The sequence below is a fragment of the Lissotriton vulgaris genome, chromosome 11 (assembly GCF_964263255.1).
Source record: "Lissotriton vulgaris chromosome 11, aLisVul1.2, whole genome shotgun sequence".
Taxonomy (NCBI): Eukaryota; Metazoa; Chordata; class Amphibia; order Caudata; family Salamandridae; genus Lissotriton; species Lissotriton vulgaris.
Window position 1 is genome coordinate 141,667,615 of NC_141699.1, and position 17,532 is coordinate 141,685,146.

The following is a 17,532-nucleotide window of genomic DNA, read 5'->3' on the forward strand; positions in this document are numbered from 1 at the left end:
GCTTGAAACCTGGCATCCCCATCGGCACGATCGGAGTCGAAGACTGAGAATGATCAAAAAGATCTCAAAAAAGTTTAGTCAAAAAGTGACTAAGGTACCACTTTTTCCGGATCTGCGCTGCTGGCGCGGAAAAAAGATGAACTGACGTCAGCACGCGGAGGCAGCGTCTAAGTACTCCGACGACGTCATCACGGCGCAGACGACGGACGCCGAGCCGCAGACGACGCCTACTGACGCGCAAGAGTACTGCTACGCAAAATTTTTCGGATCCAGTCTGATGCCTGGGGATATTCTAAGGTAAGGAATCTATCACTAACGTGTCTCTTTCAGATCTTGGAGTTTACTCATGTGACGAACTTAAGTTATCATGGTCAAGATTAGTCTTCAGAGTCAGGAAACATAGCGGGCAGTTAGTCATTAATTCAAAGGGAGCGCTCATTAGGAAAGTGAGGCCTCAATTTTAGAGAGCAGCTCTGGCCTTCTGAGTACCCTCTACCAACCTCAACAGGAAAGCCAGCAAAAAAAGTGGGGGTCTGGTTCTATGAAGAGCTTTCCTTTTCAATACATATCAAGAAGCTGACCGGCTGTTGCTTCGGCCTGCTTAAAACTTTTAGAAGATTTTTTCCTCTCCTGCCGCAGGCGGCGAGGGTAACTGTCACCTGTGCATTGCTCTGGTCTCGGCTGGATTACGCCAATGCTCTTTATGCTAGCGTTCCAGGCTACCTGCTGAAGATGTCACAGGTGAAACAAAATACTGCAGCCAGACTCTTATTGGGTCTGTCGGCCAGGGACAGTGTGCGTCAACAGTTGCGCTCTCTTCATTGGTTCCTATGGTGGATAGAGTGAAATTCAAACTCTTGATTTTGGCCTGCCGTGCGCTTCACGGAGGTGGCCCTCTTTACTTACAGAGGCGTTTCTCCTTTTATGTTCCTGCGCGCTCCTTGCGTTCTTCATCCTTATGTTATGCCCAGGTCCCACGTTTCAAGCGTCGGAGGATAGGGGGCAGCTCTTTTGCAGTGAAAGCAGCGGTTGCATGAAATGCTCTTTCTCCTGTCTTGCGCACCATCAGGATCCAGTTGTTTTCAAGAAAAAATTCAAAACTCATCTATTCACCTGAAGCTTAGTGCATTACCCGGTTCGGTTTTGCCCCGGGACACTCATGAGGAGCAGCTCGCGTTATACATTTCTATAACTTAACATGTAGATCCTGCTGCTGTGGCAACACACAGGGTTTTGGAATAAACAAGTCTCAAACCTTTAAGAGACCTCGTCACAACAGGTGATATGAACAAGGACAGCTGGTCCAGCACACATCAAAATGACCGTCAAATAACATTTAATGGTGCCCATTGCAAGTCCTCGCTTGGCCAGACATACAACAAACAAGACATCCAAAGGTTTGGCATGTAAAGGTCCACAGTGCAGGTGCAACATCAGGCCACAAACATGTTACAGCGCCCCTGGATGGTTTGAGCCAGGTTGGTCCAGAATTCCTCAGCGACTGCTGGCAAGAACTTGCTAACCTTGTCCTGCAAAGTTTGAGAATATCTCCCTAGCAGACAGCTGGCATTGAATGCCCGGGGGGTCTAGCCAATGAAATCACTGTTTACCAAATGTTTCTGTTCCCTTCAACTCTGTGTCTGAGGGGTCGCAGGGAATGAAGTGGGGGGGGGGGGGGGGGGGGGAAATCACCCTACTGATGAAAGTTTGAACCACCGGTCTTTCTGGCGTAGGCTGCTGTGTCAAGAAGTTAGGGTCACCTGATGTCAGCCTGTGACACCAGGCTGCTTGCCTGTCCACTGGAGGACAGGAACAAGGCTAAGATCAGGCGCTCATGAGGGTGTCAGGCAGGACTTCCCTGGATTGCAACAAAGGCTTAGATAAAACCTGCAAAGGCTGCAAAACCTCTGTTAAAGCTTTGATTTAAACCTCTATAGATGGCAGCTGTAAGTCGAATAACTCTGCTCTACGTCTTAACACCACAGCGAGGGAAGCAGTCTCGCAGCTGTTGGTCCAGGAGGAGAACACAACCCAGTGTCCGGGAAAGTGTTCAAACCACTAGGCTCCTGAAAATCTATGTATAGGTTGTCATCCTCATCATCATAGTGTGGGGGGAAATATTCTTCATCATTTCCATAGTTATTTCTGATTGCTGGTTGACTTTGATCAGAGTCGGAAACAAAAAGTTATAGTAGTGCTTGGTGGTGTGGGGGTAGATCTGATGTAAAGGCATGGTTCTGTCAGAGTTTGATTGGACTGGGACCAGGTGTGTCAGATTGGCTCCAGGAGCTGACCTCGTTTGGATCAGAACTACTGGGACATGGTCTTCCTTCGGTGGCGTCAGTACCATCTCGATGTTAAATGGAGCAGCATTTTGGTGCTTGATTTAAAGTCTGCTCCGATGTTGGAGTGGAATGGGAGACAAGTTCCGAATGCACACATGGGAACGAGGACAGACCCACCAGGGCTAACCCAACTGGAGGGCTCCGCAGATCCTTGGGTCTCAAAGGCACACCAGAGGGAACCAGAAGATTGGCAACATGGCCGCTTTAAAGGCTTCAATCTATTGCAACTTCGCCGATGCCCCCAAAAACTCAGGGTGCTTCAGGATCAGCTGCATAATCAGGTCCTCGGTGGGGAGTGGGAGCAAAATCAAGAGGCATCCTAAAATCCACATGAACTTCTCTGGCAAAGAGTGACGTGATCGAGATAAGTCCCACTTGGCTTCCTTGTACTTCCGCTTTGACTCCGACTTACTGGAAGACTTGACCGCAACGAGGACCTGTTGCTACAACGGCCCAAGAGCAGGCAGGTGTTTGCACTCTCTACTTCGAGAGGGGCTTCCATTTCTTCTTTCGGTGCTCGGCGACTTACATCTTAGCTTAATGTTCCCAGATCTCACTCTAATTCATAAATGCGCACTCCTGGCAAGACTATGGGTTGTACACCAACTCCAAACACCAGAGATATACTTATGGGAGTCTGTCAGACATCTGGTTGCAACAAACCCTACAAGGTTTAAAACCTGAAGTTTTATGAGGGAGATAGTTCCCTTGCACACTTGAAAAAAGAAGATTGTTAGGAAGAAACATGCCAACTAATGAGGAAAAAGAAAGATCGGGCTCTGGATCCAACCACAAAAGTGTGGAAAGAAAGGAACGGACATTGATACTCAGGGTGGTGGTTATATGCAGCTCTATCATATCCGTGAAGGAACGAACTCAACGCAGAGCTGCATGGCTCCACCTATTTAGCATCTGGGGACATTGCAAAGGTGAGGAAGCTGCACTTTTAAGTATTCATCAGAAAAATATCACATACATACAAGTGCAATGGTGGCCGATTTGGAAAAGAAAAGAACTGCATCAGTCTCTTCAGATCATGTTTGTGACGGGCCACATGCTCCTTTAGCAGTCAAATGTTATCTTGAGTCAGGCCCTAGGGCCAGGTGATGTTATGCAGATTTGTACAGCGCACTGTCACCAGGGAAGGAATCCTGTCGCGGAGCAGATGTGAGTCGAGTCACACCTAGGGCTTAGTGGGACTACTTGAAAAGCCAGGTCTTAAGCTTCTTGCAGAATTCAAGAACTGAGGAGAGGAGTTGGCCTAAAGGCTAGGGCGGTGTGAGGTGGCGGCCCCGCGGGCCTCCCAGGACGGCTGTTCTACCCCGCACCTACCTCGGTCTCTTCCACTACCGGGACTACAAAAGCGCACACCATATCCTATGGCAAAGACAGAGCTCGGCAATCCGGCCATAACCCACGAGGCTCCGCCCTTCTCTCTTCCCCAGGGACCAACCAGAACCAAGAGCCCGGAGGAAGTATATCCCTCCGACCCCGGAAGTCCCGCCTTAGCGGCAGAGTCAGCACAGGATAAAAGCGGGATCCGAGCAGAACACCCTGTCGGAGTTTTGTGGCAGGAGATTCGGACTGGAGCTGAAGAAGGAGAGAAGACGTGTGACGGAGACGTGTGGACCGAAGAGTGGTGGAGCCCACAGGAGGTGGCTGAAGAGCGGCCGTAACTCACTTGGAGAGTTACGGCGGACCGGGTGAGTGTCTTAAGCCTTCCTTACCCCTACTCAATAGGAGTCCTAGTAACGCCCTGTAAATACACCCTTCTCTTTAGCATCACATACCCCACACTGTAGCATATTTGTACAGCACTTGCACTGTTTGAAGTGACCCCGTGTCCCCGTTCCCACACACCCCTTCCCGACACCCTTTCTATAAACCCCCTTGTGTTCCGACCTCCCTACACCCTCCTTTCCTCACGATATCCTTTCTCTTCCCGCCCCCTCACGACCCGGGTGACGGTGTTCGATATAACATCTGATCAAGGATAAGACTAACGGTCCTTTGTTTCTTCTCTTACTGCCCTCCGTGGACCTCCCCTACACCGGAGCTGTCGGAGAATCCCAGACCCAGGACTACACCCAAGACCCGGAGCGGACTGCGAACCCGGAACCCTTCTTACCTTCCTTTTTGTTGTGACATTGATTCTGCCTCCTTGTATAAATAAACCTACAGAATAGCACACTACATACGGCCTCCTCGCCTGCTTTTCCGGCCCGCAGATCGCCCACCCTTACATCTGGTGTCAGAAGTGGGATCTGCTGGAGGCATGGAGGCCGTGGTGAAACAGATGGCGGAATCCCAGGAGCTATTCGGGAAGCTTATGGAACAATTTCTCAAGACCGCTGAGACCGACAGGGGACAGCTCCATGACGTCCTTAAGGGTCAGGGGGTGGCCCATGAACAAACAATGGAGAAGCTAACTACCGCCTGGGACAACCTAGACCGGTCTCCTCTTTCCCGTCAGTCGTTTTACAGAAGTATGTCCCGGGAGAGGACCTGGACTACTTCTTCACCAACTTTGAAAGGCTAGCCCAAGCGGCCAACTGGCCTGCGGATCGATGGGGTCAATACCTAGGTCCCCTTCTGACCGGCGACTTACAAGCGGCCTACCAGCAGGCCAACATCCAAGGCACCACCCCGTATGCAGATATCAAGCGGTGTATATTGGAACGTTTAGGCATCGATGATGACACCTACAGGGTTCAACTGCGACAAGCAAAGGAGAAGCCTCAGGAGAATCCGAGAGCTCTCTCCTTTCGGATCAAGGATCTCGCCAACCGATGGCTCCGACCCGAGACATCCACCAAAGACAATATCCTTGAAAAAATATATCTTGAACAATTTCTGAACTCCTTGCACCCGGCCACCCAGCGATGGGTAAGGCAACACTCTAGACTCACTCTTGAAACCGCCATAGAGATAGCCTCTGCCTATAGCCGGGCTCAAGAGCTCCAACGGGGAAAGGAAGAACATTCACACAAGTATTCCCATAGTATGGTCTCACGTCCCCCTCGTCCCCAAACAGCACGAAGACCGGAACCTCCACCTCTTCTGCCCTCACCGGTCCTGTTCCGACCCCCCAACCCCGGTCCCCAGTGTTACTCATGTGGTGGGTTTGGGCACATCGCACGGATGTGCCCGCAGAAGGAGGAGCCAATGGAGATCGGCCTGGTACGGAACTACCTGTGTCACCCTCCCGGGGCCGCTCCCCCGCCGTTTCACTGTCAGGTTTCTGTGGATGGACGACGATTGATGGCCCTGGCTGACACTGGGTGCCGTCAGAGTGTAGTAAGACCCCAAGATCTGGCCCATCCTGTCCAACACCCTACGGGAGTAGTGGCCATCCAATGTGTCCATGGGGACACCAAGCACTACCCTACCACTCAAGTACGGATCCATCATCAGAAGGATCCAGGAACCAACCTCACCGTAGGCCTCGTACCTGCTCTCCCTGAACAAGCCATTCTGGGGAGTGACTATCCGGGATTACCCACACTACTTCAGGAGACCTCGGATTCTCTGACCCAATAGTGGAAGGATGCTCCTTATCAGGGACAGTCTACCCCGGAGTCTACACCCAAACCACATAAACCCAAAAGCCAGAGGAGAAAAGAAAAGAAAGAGTATGTCAGCGCCTATCCCGTGTTAACCGAAGACCATCCCTGGCAGACCGATAGAGAATTCAGGGCGGCACAACAGGAGGATCCCCTCCTGCAGGAAGCCTGGGGAAGGGCCCTTGACCACGAAGATCCCTTGCAAGTAGGTCCTTACTTTTTCAAGAAAAACGGGTTGCTGTACCGGGGAGGGGGGACACAACAGAACGCCCAGTTGCTCATCCCAGGTCCCTTCCAGCACAAAGTCCTCTTCCTTGCTCATAGCCACCTTTTAGGGGGTCACTTTGGGGATGAGAAAACCAGTCAAGCAGTCCTGGAGAAATTCTATTGGCCGGGGGTACACCAAATGATCAAAACCTACTGTAGGGAGTGCGTGGTCTGTCAGAAAAACAGCCGTTACCGACCACCCAGAGTCCCTTTACAACCCCTACCCCTCAGACGTCCCGTTCAGTAGGATAGGAATGGATATCATAGGCCCCCTCCTACCTTCCCGCAGCGGGTGTCGCTATGCGTTAGTCATAGTCGACTACGCCACCCGCTTCCCGGAAGCCATACCCCTGCGCCAACCCACTACCCAGGCGATAGCAAAAGCCCTGATCACCCTGTTCTCTCGCGTAGGCTTTCCCAGAGAGATCTTGACTGATCAAGGTACACCTTTCGTGTCAGCCCTTATGAAGCGGGTCTGTGCTGAGCTGGGGATTAAGCAAATCCGTACCTCTGCCTACCATCCGCAAACGGATGGTTTGGTCGAACGGTACAACGCCACCCTCAAACAAACTCTCAAGAAGCTTTTGGGTCTGGAAGCAAAAAGGTGGGAGGATATGTTGCCACTGGCTCTGTTCGCCATAAGCTGTAAAACGCAGAGCAGCACCGGCTATTCCCCTTATGAGCTGCTGTATGGCCGGCCTCCCCGCACCCTGTTAGACATGGCACAGGAGGCCTGGGAAGCAGAGCCGGATCGCACTCGGCCGCTTCCAGAATACTTGGATAACCTCAAAACACATCTAGCCATGATACGGGACATAGTCCGACAGAACCTCGAAAATGCCCAAACCAGCCAGAAGAAACAATATGACAAAGGCACCCGTCCCAGAGTATTTGCTGTTAACGATTTGGTCCTTCTTATGATGCCCTCGTCCGACCAGAAACTCCTAGGTCGTTGGCAGGGCCCTTACACCATTCTACAGCAGGTCACGCCGGTTACCTATGAGGTGGAACTGGATGCAACACGCGGTGTCTCCCAGATATTCCACGTGAATCTGCTTAAAAAATGGGAAGGGCCCCGGCTGGTGTTAACAGGAACCAGCCCAACCCTGACCTTTCCTTTTGACCCTTGTGTAGACCCTGAACTGCCTCCTGCTCTAGTCCAGGAACTCCGCAAAGCCCTAGGACCCCTTCAGAGAGTCTTCTCCTCTTCCCCAGGTCGAACCAGTATCACTGAGCATGCCATCGAAACTGAGCCAGGAAAGGTGGTCCGGCTACGACCCTATAGAGTACCCGAGGCCCGTCGGGCGGTCATAAGGCAGGAGATAGAAGACATGCAAAGGATGGGAATCATAGAACCCTCAGTAAGCAACTGGAATTCCCCTATAGTCCTTGTCCCAAAACCCGACGGGTCGGTCCGCTTCTGTATCGACTTTCGAGAGGTCAACAAAATATCCTCATTCGATACCTATCCCTTGCCCAGGGTGGACGAAATGATAGAGAGGATAGGGAAGGCGAAGTATATTTCCACCCTGGACCTCTGTAAGGGGTATTGGCAAATACCCCTCAGGGAACAAGACAAGAAAAAGACAGCTTTCTCCACCCCTGAGGGGTTATACCAGTTCCTAGTCATGCCCTTTGGTCTTCACGGGGCGCCTGCCACCTTTCAGCGTGCAATGAACCATGTTTTGAGACCCCATGCACAGTACGCGGGCGCCTATCTAGACGACATCGTCATATTCAGCGACAATTGGCCACAACATGTGAAACATCTATGTAGCGTTGTCACTTCCCTGGGTTCTTTTGGTTTCGCCATAAATCCCGCCAAAACCACTCTAGCGGCAAAGACTGTCAAATACCTGGGGTATCTTCTGGGGGAGGGGCTAATAAGACCCCAGGAAAGCAAAACCGTGGCTATCAGTTCCCTATCCTTTCCACAAACAAAGAAAGACCTTCGAGCCTTTTTAGGGCTTCTCGGGTATTATCGGCGGTTCGTGCCCAACTTCTCCCAGAGAGCCGCCGCCCTGACGGATCTTCTCAAGAAGACTAACCGTTCTGATGAGCTGTTACGAAACCCCTCTCCCGAAGCCTGGCACGCATTTGTTGATCTGAAAGAAGCCTTGACCTCAAGCCCTGTTTTGATACCCCCTGACTACTCCTTGCCCTTTATCCTGCAGACCGATGCTTCCGAACATGGGCTGGGGGCGGTGCTGTCACAAAAAGATCCCCTAGGTAACGAAAGGCCCATTCTCTATGTTAGTCGTAAACTATTTCCCAGGGAAAAACACTACGCAGTGGTGGAAAAAGAAGCCCTGGCCATAAAGTTGGCGATTGACAGCCTAAGGTACTACTTGGAGGGCCGGGACTTTATCCTCTATACTGACCACGCTCCCTTGGAGTGGATGGCCCGGAACAAAGGCCAGAACGACCGGGTCCTCCGCTGGTTTCTTTCCCTTCAGCCCTTCCACTTCAAAACTCTACACAGAAAAGGGGCAGATCAGGGCAATGCCGATTATCTGTCACGCTACCCTCATACTCCATCCAGTACAAGAAGGACAGCTAGGGGAAGGGTATGTGAGGTGGCGGCCCCGCGGGCCTCCCAGGACGGCTGTTCTACCCCGCACCTACCTCGGTCTCTTCCACTACCGGGACTACAAAAGCGCACACCATATCCTATGGCAAAGACAGAGCTCGGCAATCCGGCCATAACCCACGAGGCTCCGCCCTTCTCTCTTCCCCAGGGACCAACCAGAACCAAGAGCCCGGAGGAAGTATATCCCTCCGACCCCGGAAGTCCCGCCTTAGCGGCAGAGTCAGCACAGGATAAAAGCGGGATCCGAGCAGAACTCCCTGTCGGAGTTTTGTGGCAGGAGATTCGGACTGGAGCTGAAGAAGGAGAGAAGACGTGTGACGGAGACGTGTGGACCGAAGAGTGGTGGAGCCCACAGGAGGTGGCTGAAGAGCGGCCGTAACTCACTTGGAGAGTTACGGCGGACCGGGTGAGTGTCTTAAGCCTTCCTTACCCCTACTCAATAGGAGTCCTAGTAACGCCCTGTAAATACACCCTTCTCTTTAGCATCACATACCCCACACTGTAGCATATTTGTACAGCACTTGCACTGTTTGAAGTGACCCCGTGTCCCCGTTCCCACACACCCCTTCCCGACACCCTTTCTATAAACCCCCTTGTGTTCCGACCTCCCTACACCCTCCTTTCCTCACGATATCCTTTCTCTTCCCACCCCCTCACGACCCGGGTGACGGTGTTCGATATAACATCTGATCAAGGATAAGACTAACGGTCCTTTGTTTCTTCTCTTACTGCCCTCCGTGGACCTCCCCTACACCGGAGCTGTCGGAGAATCCCAGACCCAGGACTACACCCAAGACCCGGAGCGGACTGCGAACCCGGAACCCTTCTTACCTTCCTTTTTGTTGTGACATTGATTCTGCCTCCTTGTATAAATAAACCTACAGAATAGCACACTACATACGGCCTCCTCGCCTGCTTTTCCGGCCCGCAGATCGCCCACCCTTACAGGCGGTCAACCTTGAATCTGGGGAACCAGGTTTGAGTCTCGGCAATGATGCTGAACATCCGGTTAGTCTGGGCAATTAACTTAATCTCCCTGTGCCTAACAAAAATGAATGTGTCCTCATGTAACGTAAATGGAGCTATGTAAAGCGCTCTGATACCGGATACCTGCGGGTCAAGTTCGCGCTGGATCAAACTCCATAAAAGAAAAAAATGAGAAATAAATAAAAAAGTGAGGAGGAGGCTCTTTTTTCTAGCGGCAGGTCGTTCCACATTTTAGGAGTGATGTAGAAGAAGGCTCGAACCAGATCGGTTTTTTCCTTGTATGTGGGATTTGTGCAAGTAGGAGTGCAGACAAGATGAGGTGTCTGGAAGATTCATGAAAGCTGATGCGACTGTTGAGGTATACTGGGCCAATGTTAAGCAGTGCCTTAAGAATGTGCATGAGGAGTCTGAATTGTTCTAATTTGCGGATGGGGAGCCAGTGGAGCTCCTTCAGGTGTGGTGTGGTGTGAGTGTGGGAGGTTGAGAGTGATTCTCGCGACCGAGTTCTGAATGGTCTGCAGTCTTCTGGTGACTTTTATATTTGATCTCGGCATAAAGGGCATTCCTGAAGTCCAGCTTGCTTGTGATCAGGGTGTCCTTGACTGTTTTACAGGTGCTGATTGGGAGCCATTTGAAAATATTCCTCAGCATCTTTGAGGTACCGTGAGGAGGCAGTGACGACATTGACTTGGCGGTCATGTTGAGTTTGCCGTCAATGATGAGCCTGAGGTTCTTGCGTGGGTGAGGGTGGGTGTGGGTGTCTGCCTAGCTCTGTTGGCCACCAAGTGGAGTCCCAGAGTGACGTGCTCTTCCTGAAGAGAACGATTTCGGTCTGGTCAGTGTTAAGCTTTAGATATTTGCTCTTCATCAAGTGGACTATTTCAGGCATGCAGGCATTGAACTTCATCTGGGTACTGGGTGTTTTGTCCATAAGGGAGCAAATAAGTTGCGTGTCCCCAGGGCAGGAGAGGACCTTGGTGTTGTGAGAGCGTATTATGCTAGCTAGAGGGCTCATGTATGCGTAGAAGAGGGTCGGGATCAGGGCGAATCCTTGCGGAACTCCACAGATTGCAGGCGCTTGAGATGTACGGTGCCAGGCTGACCGACGGGGTCCTTCCAGCCAAGGAGGAGCAGATACATTGGAGTGCTTGTCCTTGTTTTCTGATGTTGTGTAGGCATTGAATGAGGATGGAGTGGGAGACTGTCAAATGCTGCAAAGAGGTCCAGGAGAATGAGGGCCGCCGTGTATCCTCTGTCCAGAGTCATGCGGATGTCATGCATGGCGGCAAAGGGGGCAGTTTTCATGCTGTGCTTGGGTCTGAAACCAGACTGAGTATGGTCGAGGAGTCGGTGGTCGTTAAGACATTCGGTGGTCTGTCTGTTAACGATTATCTCGAAGACCTCGGCCGGGAATGGTAGCAGGGGAATGGTAGCAGGGGAATTGGTCTGTAGTTGTCGAGCTTTGAAGGATCTGTAGAGGGTTTATCCAGCAGTGGAAGGACAGTTGCGAGTTTCCTAGCATCTGGGAAAGTCGCAGAAGAGGTGGAGGCATTCAGTATGGGTGTGAGCATGGCACTGATGGGCTGCAGTCCTCTGGAATACGCATGGTGGGGGCAAGGGTCCGTTTGGGCCCCGGATGGAAGGACTTTATGGAGACGACTGTATCTTCTGGGGTGATGATGGGCCATGTAGTTAGCATAGTTTCTATGTATGAGATCGGGAGTTGTTTGGCCAGGTCTGTCGGGTACGGTGGAGGGCTGAAGTTGCTCCAAATGTGGTGATTTTGTTGCTGAAGAATTGAGATAGAAGGGGGTAATTGAGTTGGAGGCAGCCAATGGTGAGGTGAAATATTTTACAATGGCGAAGATTTCTTTGCTTCTGTTGATGCTGGCATCGATACGGTCCACAAGATTAGCGGGTTTGTTAATCTAGATCATTTAGTGGTAGTGTCTTCAGGGGGATTTTAAAGTGCTCCTGTCTGCATTCTCTTGGCTCATTCTCCACTTGCGCTGATAGAGGTTACTAACTGGGTGTAGCAACTCAGTTCGTGGTGTGGTACATAGGGCAGGGGAATTGGATGAGATGGGGATGCTGGGACTTAGAGGCGCCTTGTGGGTTCTGTTGCATGAACACTGCTGGTTTGTCCTGCATGAATCTGGTTAGCAATGTGGCGGGTTAGGGACTGAAGCAGTTCTGTTGCATTAGGATGTCCCTTCATCAACTGGTATCCAGTAGCAGTGTCCCCTGCATGCTTTTTGCAAACACAATGGACTACTAGTAACCATGTAATGCGGCAGTTCAAGAGAAGTCTCTATAAAACAATTTCAGTAACAAAAGGTGAGGTACCACTCCACCCCATGAATGGAATTTTGTACTACGTGATCCGATATATATTTTTTTTAAACATGCAAACTGGCTGACCTGATGCACCCCGACAAAACCATTTTGGCAAAGCTCTCTGAGGATGGCATTGTCATAGTACTCCAGATAAACATTAGCCAGATATCGGCGAGGATGCAAGAACGGGTACAAGAGCAGGAGTGGGTATAAGGTGTTGAAATCATTCCCTGATATCAGTTCTTACACATACAGTACAGTCCATGTCATAAGAATGCATTTTCGTATTATCATTACTAGTCCTAGTGGCACTTTTAATGCCTGCGCGTTACACTGCAGGCATTGAATGCTGAGCGTTAAATATACTGTTACCATCTATAATACTTTATGCTCATTTTAGCAGCTAATAATTTGGTCTTATTCATAGGACAGGATACCACAGTCCTAGCCTGTCAAAGTGCTGTAAATAACAGGGGTCACTAATACTATTTTTTTTATAAAGGCCAATGAACTGCTATCGTCATATGAAAGAGCGTCTGTGAGTGCATGTGTGACGTCACTTCCTGTGGTTTCATCAGCAAATAAACAGCTTGAGTTTCTTTCTCCTACCGCAATGATTTTGGTGAAATGGCACTGCTGCAATAAGGCCTTTATATAGGACACAGGGCATGGTTACATGTGTAACCCCCAATGGCGAACTCTGTCTCGTTGGAGCAAGGGCTTGCCGTAGAAAAGCAAAAACAATAGGCCTGTTCTCTCAGCTGGGAGGTGTGGGTTCCACTGCAGTTAGCAGGGGTTCACAGAGGTGAGAGGAGAAGATCTTACTCTATTGAGAAGAACATTGAATAAAACTTTTCACGCCACTTTTACAGACATTTAGCTTTTTATTAACTTTATTCATTATTCAATTAATTCCTCTCTCGCTTTCTAATTAATATCCACAAATAGTCTGTGTAGCAAAGCAACCTGGCACCAAACCTGTGACATGCAGCACTCAACAGAACCAATAGATATCCTACTGGGGAACTTTATTTTTCACTCGAGTTTGGCATGTTCAGGGGAAGGTGGTGGTGGTGTCTATGGGGATTTTGTAAAAAATTCGTCATTTGAACAAGAGGTTTTGGAGTTCTCGGCTTATTCTCACACCACTTACATGTTATTCACATCTGTGCCTGCGGCTTTCTCCAGCACCTCGTCTGACACTTCCAGATTAGGTGGAAACTCAGGATGCTAAAAAATAAATATATATGAAATTAAAGCACTCAGCCTCTCAGTCAAATAGTCAAAATAGGATTCTACTTGTGAACAACTAATATTACACAAGTGCCTGATCTAAAACTCGCTCCATTAAGCAGGCAGAATAGTTTAGCTCTAAAGAACTATTTCCTAGGAACACATTTTTCTTGCGATAAAAATTCAAATCCTCGATTGGCTGATCCATGCTAATCCACTGCAGACGTTTACGTATACATCCCAACTTATCCAAGTACCAGCTGTAAATGAGCATACGCAAAAATACAAAAATTCCCTTTTTATTTATCATTTGTATATAGTGCTGACTGCACTAACATATTAGTGCATGCTACAAGGAATATTATAGTTGCATAAAACAAATCAAAAACCTGTAATAAGTTTAACAGAATAACGAAGGGAGGGGATGGTGGAGAGAAGAAAAATAAGTACGAGTTATTCCTAGCTCACATCTGATGCGTTCATTACTTCTTGCAAAAGCCAGTGAATTTAATTGAGGTGCAGGCGAAACAGGAGTGCTGAAATTTTCTGGTGGACATAGATCTGGGATTTTTAGGTACAGAGTTCCAGAGATGGGGAGACCTTAGGTAAAAGAGTTTATCATGACTATGCTGGTTCTAGGGGACTCAAGAAGGAAACAGTCCTTTCTCCTCAATCGTCATAGTCTCTTCCTCAGACAGTCAACACATTTGGTAGGTATGAAGGATTCTTCAAATGGAAGGTTTTAGATGTCAGACTGTATACTTTATATTTCTTCCAAGGGTAGCTACTAAAGGTGTTTTAATACAGGTGGTTTGTGGTTTTAAGAGACCAACCTTGCCATTCAGTGAAAGGCGGCTTTTTAACAGAGCAGTGGTTGTTTGAGGAACACCCGCAAGGATACAGCCCGAGTCCACAAGTTAAATCACTAATTTGTAAGCAGATTTTAGCTGGGGGAGTGAGAGATAGTTCTTTAAGTTTTTTAAAGAGTGGAGGAAAACGCGGCTGATTTTGTTTACTTGAGAGAAGAGGGATACGGTGTAGTCCAGGATAAAGCCCAGCCAATTAATTGAGGGTGACAAGCCTGAGAAGAAACCATCGAGTTTCAGTCTAGCCAATAACATTGGGTCGAATTTGATATGGTATGGTATTTTGGAGATAGCAAAAGGAATTTGGTAGAGAGTTTACCATAAGCAAATTCTCAAATATCCATTAGTGGATTGTTCGCTTAATTTCTCATGAGTGAAAACATTTTCCAACATTATATCCTTTCTCCATAACACTCAAAAAACAACACTTTCCTGCACTCCTGCACCACTTGCAACTTTTTTTGCTGTACAATTAGAAGTTCAGTACAAGTACAGAACGCATGGATACCAGTTTGGGAGTTCCCACAAAGTTATGACTGAACGCAGAACACATTTGCACTGCGTCTCTACCGACACTTGCTTAAAGAAGCCCAATTACCATATATGCTTGGGGAAAAATCTGCACAACTACTGCATTTCCCATCATCGTAAGTGGAAGCTCCACACAGCAATATCTGCAGATCCGAATTATGGTCATCAGGGATATCCGAGCAGAAATCGTAATCTATTTCTGTATAGGGGCACGCGGGCAAAAAATGTTGCCACCATACTCATTTTACTAAAACTGATATCCAATGCTGTGCCCTTAAACCAGCTGTAATGGCAGCCCCAGAGGGGGCTGAATGCACATTTCTGCTGGGATAAGACACGGAGCAGCAATGGTATATTTCGTGGGGGGGTTTCGGGGGGTGGGGGGTCTGTGGAGCAGTGAATTCGAAGGGGGTCAGATTCTTTTTATGCAACGTGGTCTTTTGTATTGTATGTTTTTGTGCACTTTTATGATATTAATTAATCAAATAAAGTTTTTGCCTGACTGACAAGAGGGTCGACAAGAGGGTCCCAACTCTCCCTCCAACACTGTGCATAAATATTCCTCTTCCGGTTCAAAGTGAGCCGTCAATGGGCTCAGTGCAATCAACCAACCTATTTGGCGCTAAAATGGAGCAAAGAACAGCTTACCTTTAGGTGAAAATTCATCTTATTGAGTAACAGTTTCACATAGAGGCTCACAAGTTGTCCGTATCGGTCATGTAAATGTCCCTATGGAAAAAAACAGAAAAAATAGATTTTACAAAAGAATTAATTGCATCATGCAATACAAAAGCTAAGGTAATTTCAGGTATTGGCTAGGAGTGCTTATTCATGGCAGATATAAAAGACTGACTGTCAAGTCTGACACATTCATGTCGGACCAAGAGTTGACTCTGGGGACAGATAGCCCAAGACTCCAAAATGTATGTTAGTGAGACTGGTGCGGACCAGAGTAAACTGGTGCCTAAGGAAACCAGGAGAGCTCCTGACAAGCCTGTGCGACCAAACACAAGCGAGGGCCAGGGCAGTATCGATCACCCGGCAGGAACAGTGCAACGTGCTGATTCTATTCTTTCTGGCAGTAGAAACTCTGGACAGCATTATAGAAGCAGGTAGCCTGCACAATATTATGAAATCAATCACGCTTCTAGTTGAAACATAAATGCATCATTGCAACTGCTCCCAAGTAGCTAATAGACCAACAATAAGGTACCATCTAAAAACTCTTGTTCTAGGGGGCAAATCTTTCTTGACCAACACTGCGTCTAAAAGGGCAACTGTGAAAGACCACGTGTCTGCCTGGCCAGCCTCAGACTGCGAAACTTCCTTTCTCATGCCATGCTCCAAGAACCTCCTTGTGTCTGCTTTGGAGTCTGGATAAAATCTTTCTATATCAGCCATTAACTAGCAACTTAATAAGAGCCTACCTGCCTTATTTGTGCAATACGGAAAAGGTCTGATCTTACCTCCACCGCATTTTATATCAGATATAGGACATGTTCCAACCATCTCAATGATTTCAACTTCCGCTCTGCCCATAATCTGTCAGGTCTGGTGCTCAGTCACTCTTTTACTTATAACAGTTCTGTGACTGCGCTTCCCTCCTTGCCTACCTCCTGTAAACCTGGACTCCATCAATTTCCTGACCATATTTGTTTTTTATAAAGTGCTACTACTACCAAACCGATTCATAGGACAGTGTATCTACTACCTGACCAGAACAGAAAAATATACCTGTAGGGAAGTCAGAAACCACACGAAAGGAAGTTGAAAGTAGACCAAATTTATTGTGGTCCTTCAGTAACGGAGTTCCAGTCAGTAATGCCGATTAACGAGACACCCTGCTAACTGTAACATTCTGCAAGTTTGAAACATTACAATCCCCACATGCACGACCTTGTCACGAGCCTCCAGACACAGCTGAATTCTCGTGACATGGCTCGTGAAAACATATGTACAAACCCAACACACCTTCCCCCCTTAAAAAAAAACACAAAAAAAAAACACAAAAAAAAAAAAAAATCAGTTCATTACAAAATCATCAAACCGGGCAGGTAAACGATGAGAGCGAGTAGCTCTAATGTCTCTAGCATTGTCAGGAGAAGATTCTGGTAGACGATAAGAACAAGTGGCCCTAATATCGTTAGGATCACATTCTGTACGAAAAGATTTCCCATGGTCTCCCTGTTCCTCCAAATCAAAAAAAACATTGCTGTCCAAATCATCCGCTGATTGATTAGGTCCATGAAACAAAGAAACTCTGCTCAGATTCCACACAGAGCCTCCATCGACCCTGACCGCATTTCTAAACACTTCTATAACCCTTTTTGGACTAGACCAAACAGGTAAACCCTTACTAACACCCTCCTTTTTTTTAATGCGGACAGAATCTCCCACCTTAATAGAACGAGAGGAGGTAGAACCAATTCTTTTGGCTAAGTCATGTTTCATCTTGTCCTTGTATAACTGGACCCTGTGTTGAACAGCCTCAAAATCTACCTTTAAACAATTTTCAGACCCAACTAAATTCTTTTTAAGCCACCAAGGGACTAACTTGGTGCTGGGCTTCCGTCCACGTAAGAGTTCGAAAGGAGTGACCAAAGTCACAGAGTTTGGGGAAGTCCTGTAAGCTAACAACATAGATTGCAAAGCATTTCTCCAATTTAAATTTCCTTTGATAGAGAGTTGTATGGCTTCTTTAACAACACGGTTGAAACGCTCAACCTGGCCATTTGCTTCAGGGTGGAAAACAGCAATCCTCCTATGGATGATACCACATTTTACAAAGAAATCTTCCATTTCCTTGCTCACAA

At 48.2% G+C, this 17,532-nt stretch overlaps 1 protein-coding gene across 2 annotated transcripts in view; it reads right to left on the minus strand.

Annotated features, from left to right (window-relative positions):
* HIP1R (huntingtin interacting protein 1 related) overlaps positions 1-17,532 on the minus strand; it is a 478,743-nt gene that overhangs the window by 270,146 nt on the left and 191,065 nt on the right. For both annotated transcript variants that reach the window (XM_086942942.1, XM_086942943.1), the window contains exons 5-6: positions 15,368-15,448; positions 13,243-13,319 (exon numbers count right to left, since the gene is read on the minus strand). In XM_086942942.1, the coding sequence (XP_086799068.1) occupies positions 13,243-13,319; positions 15,368-15,448 (158 nt within the window). The remainder of the gene's footprint in view (positions 1-13,242; positions 13,320-15,367; positions 15,449-17,532) is intronic.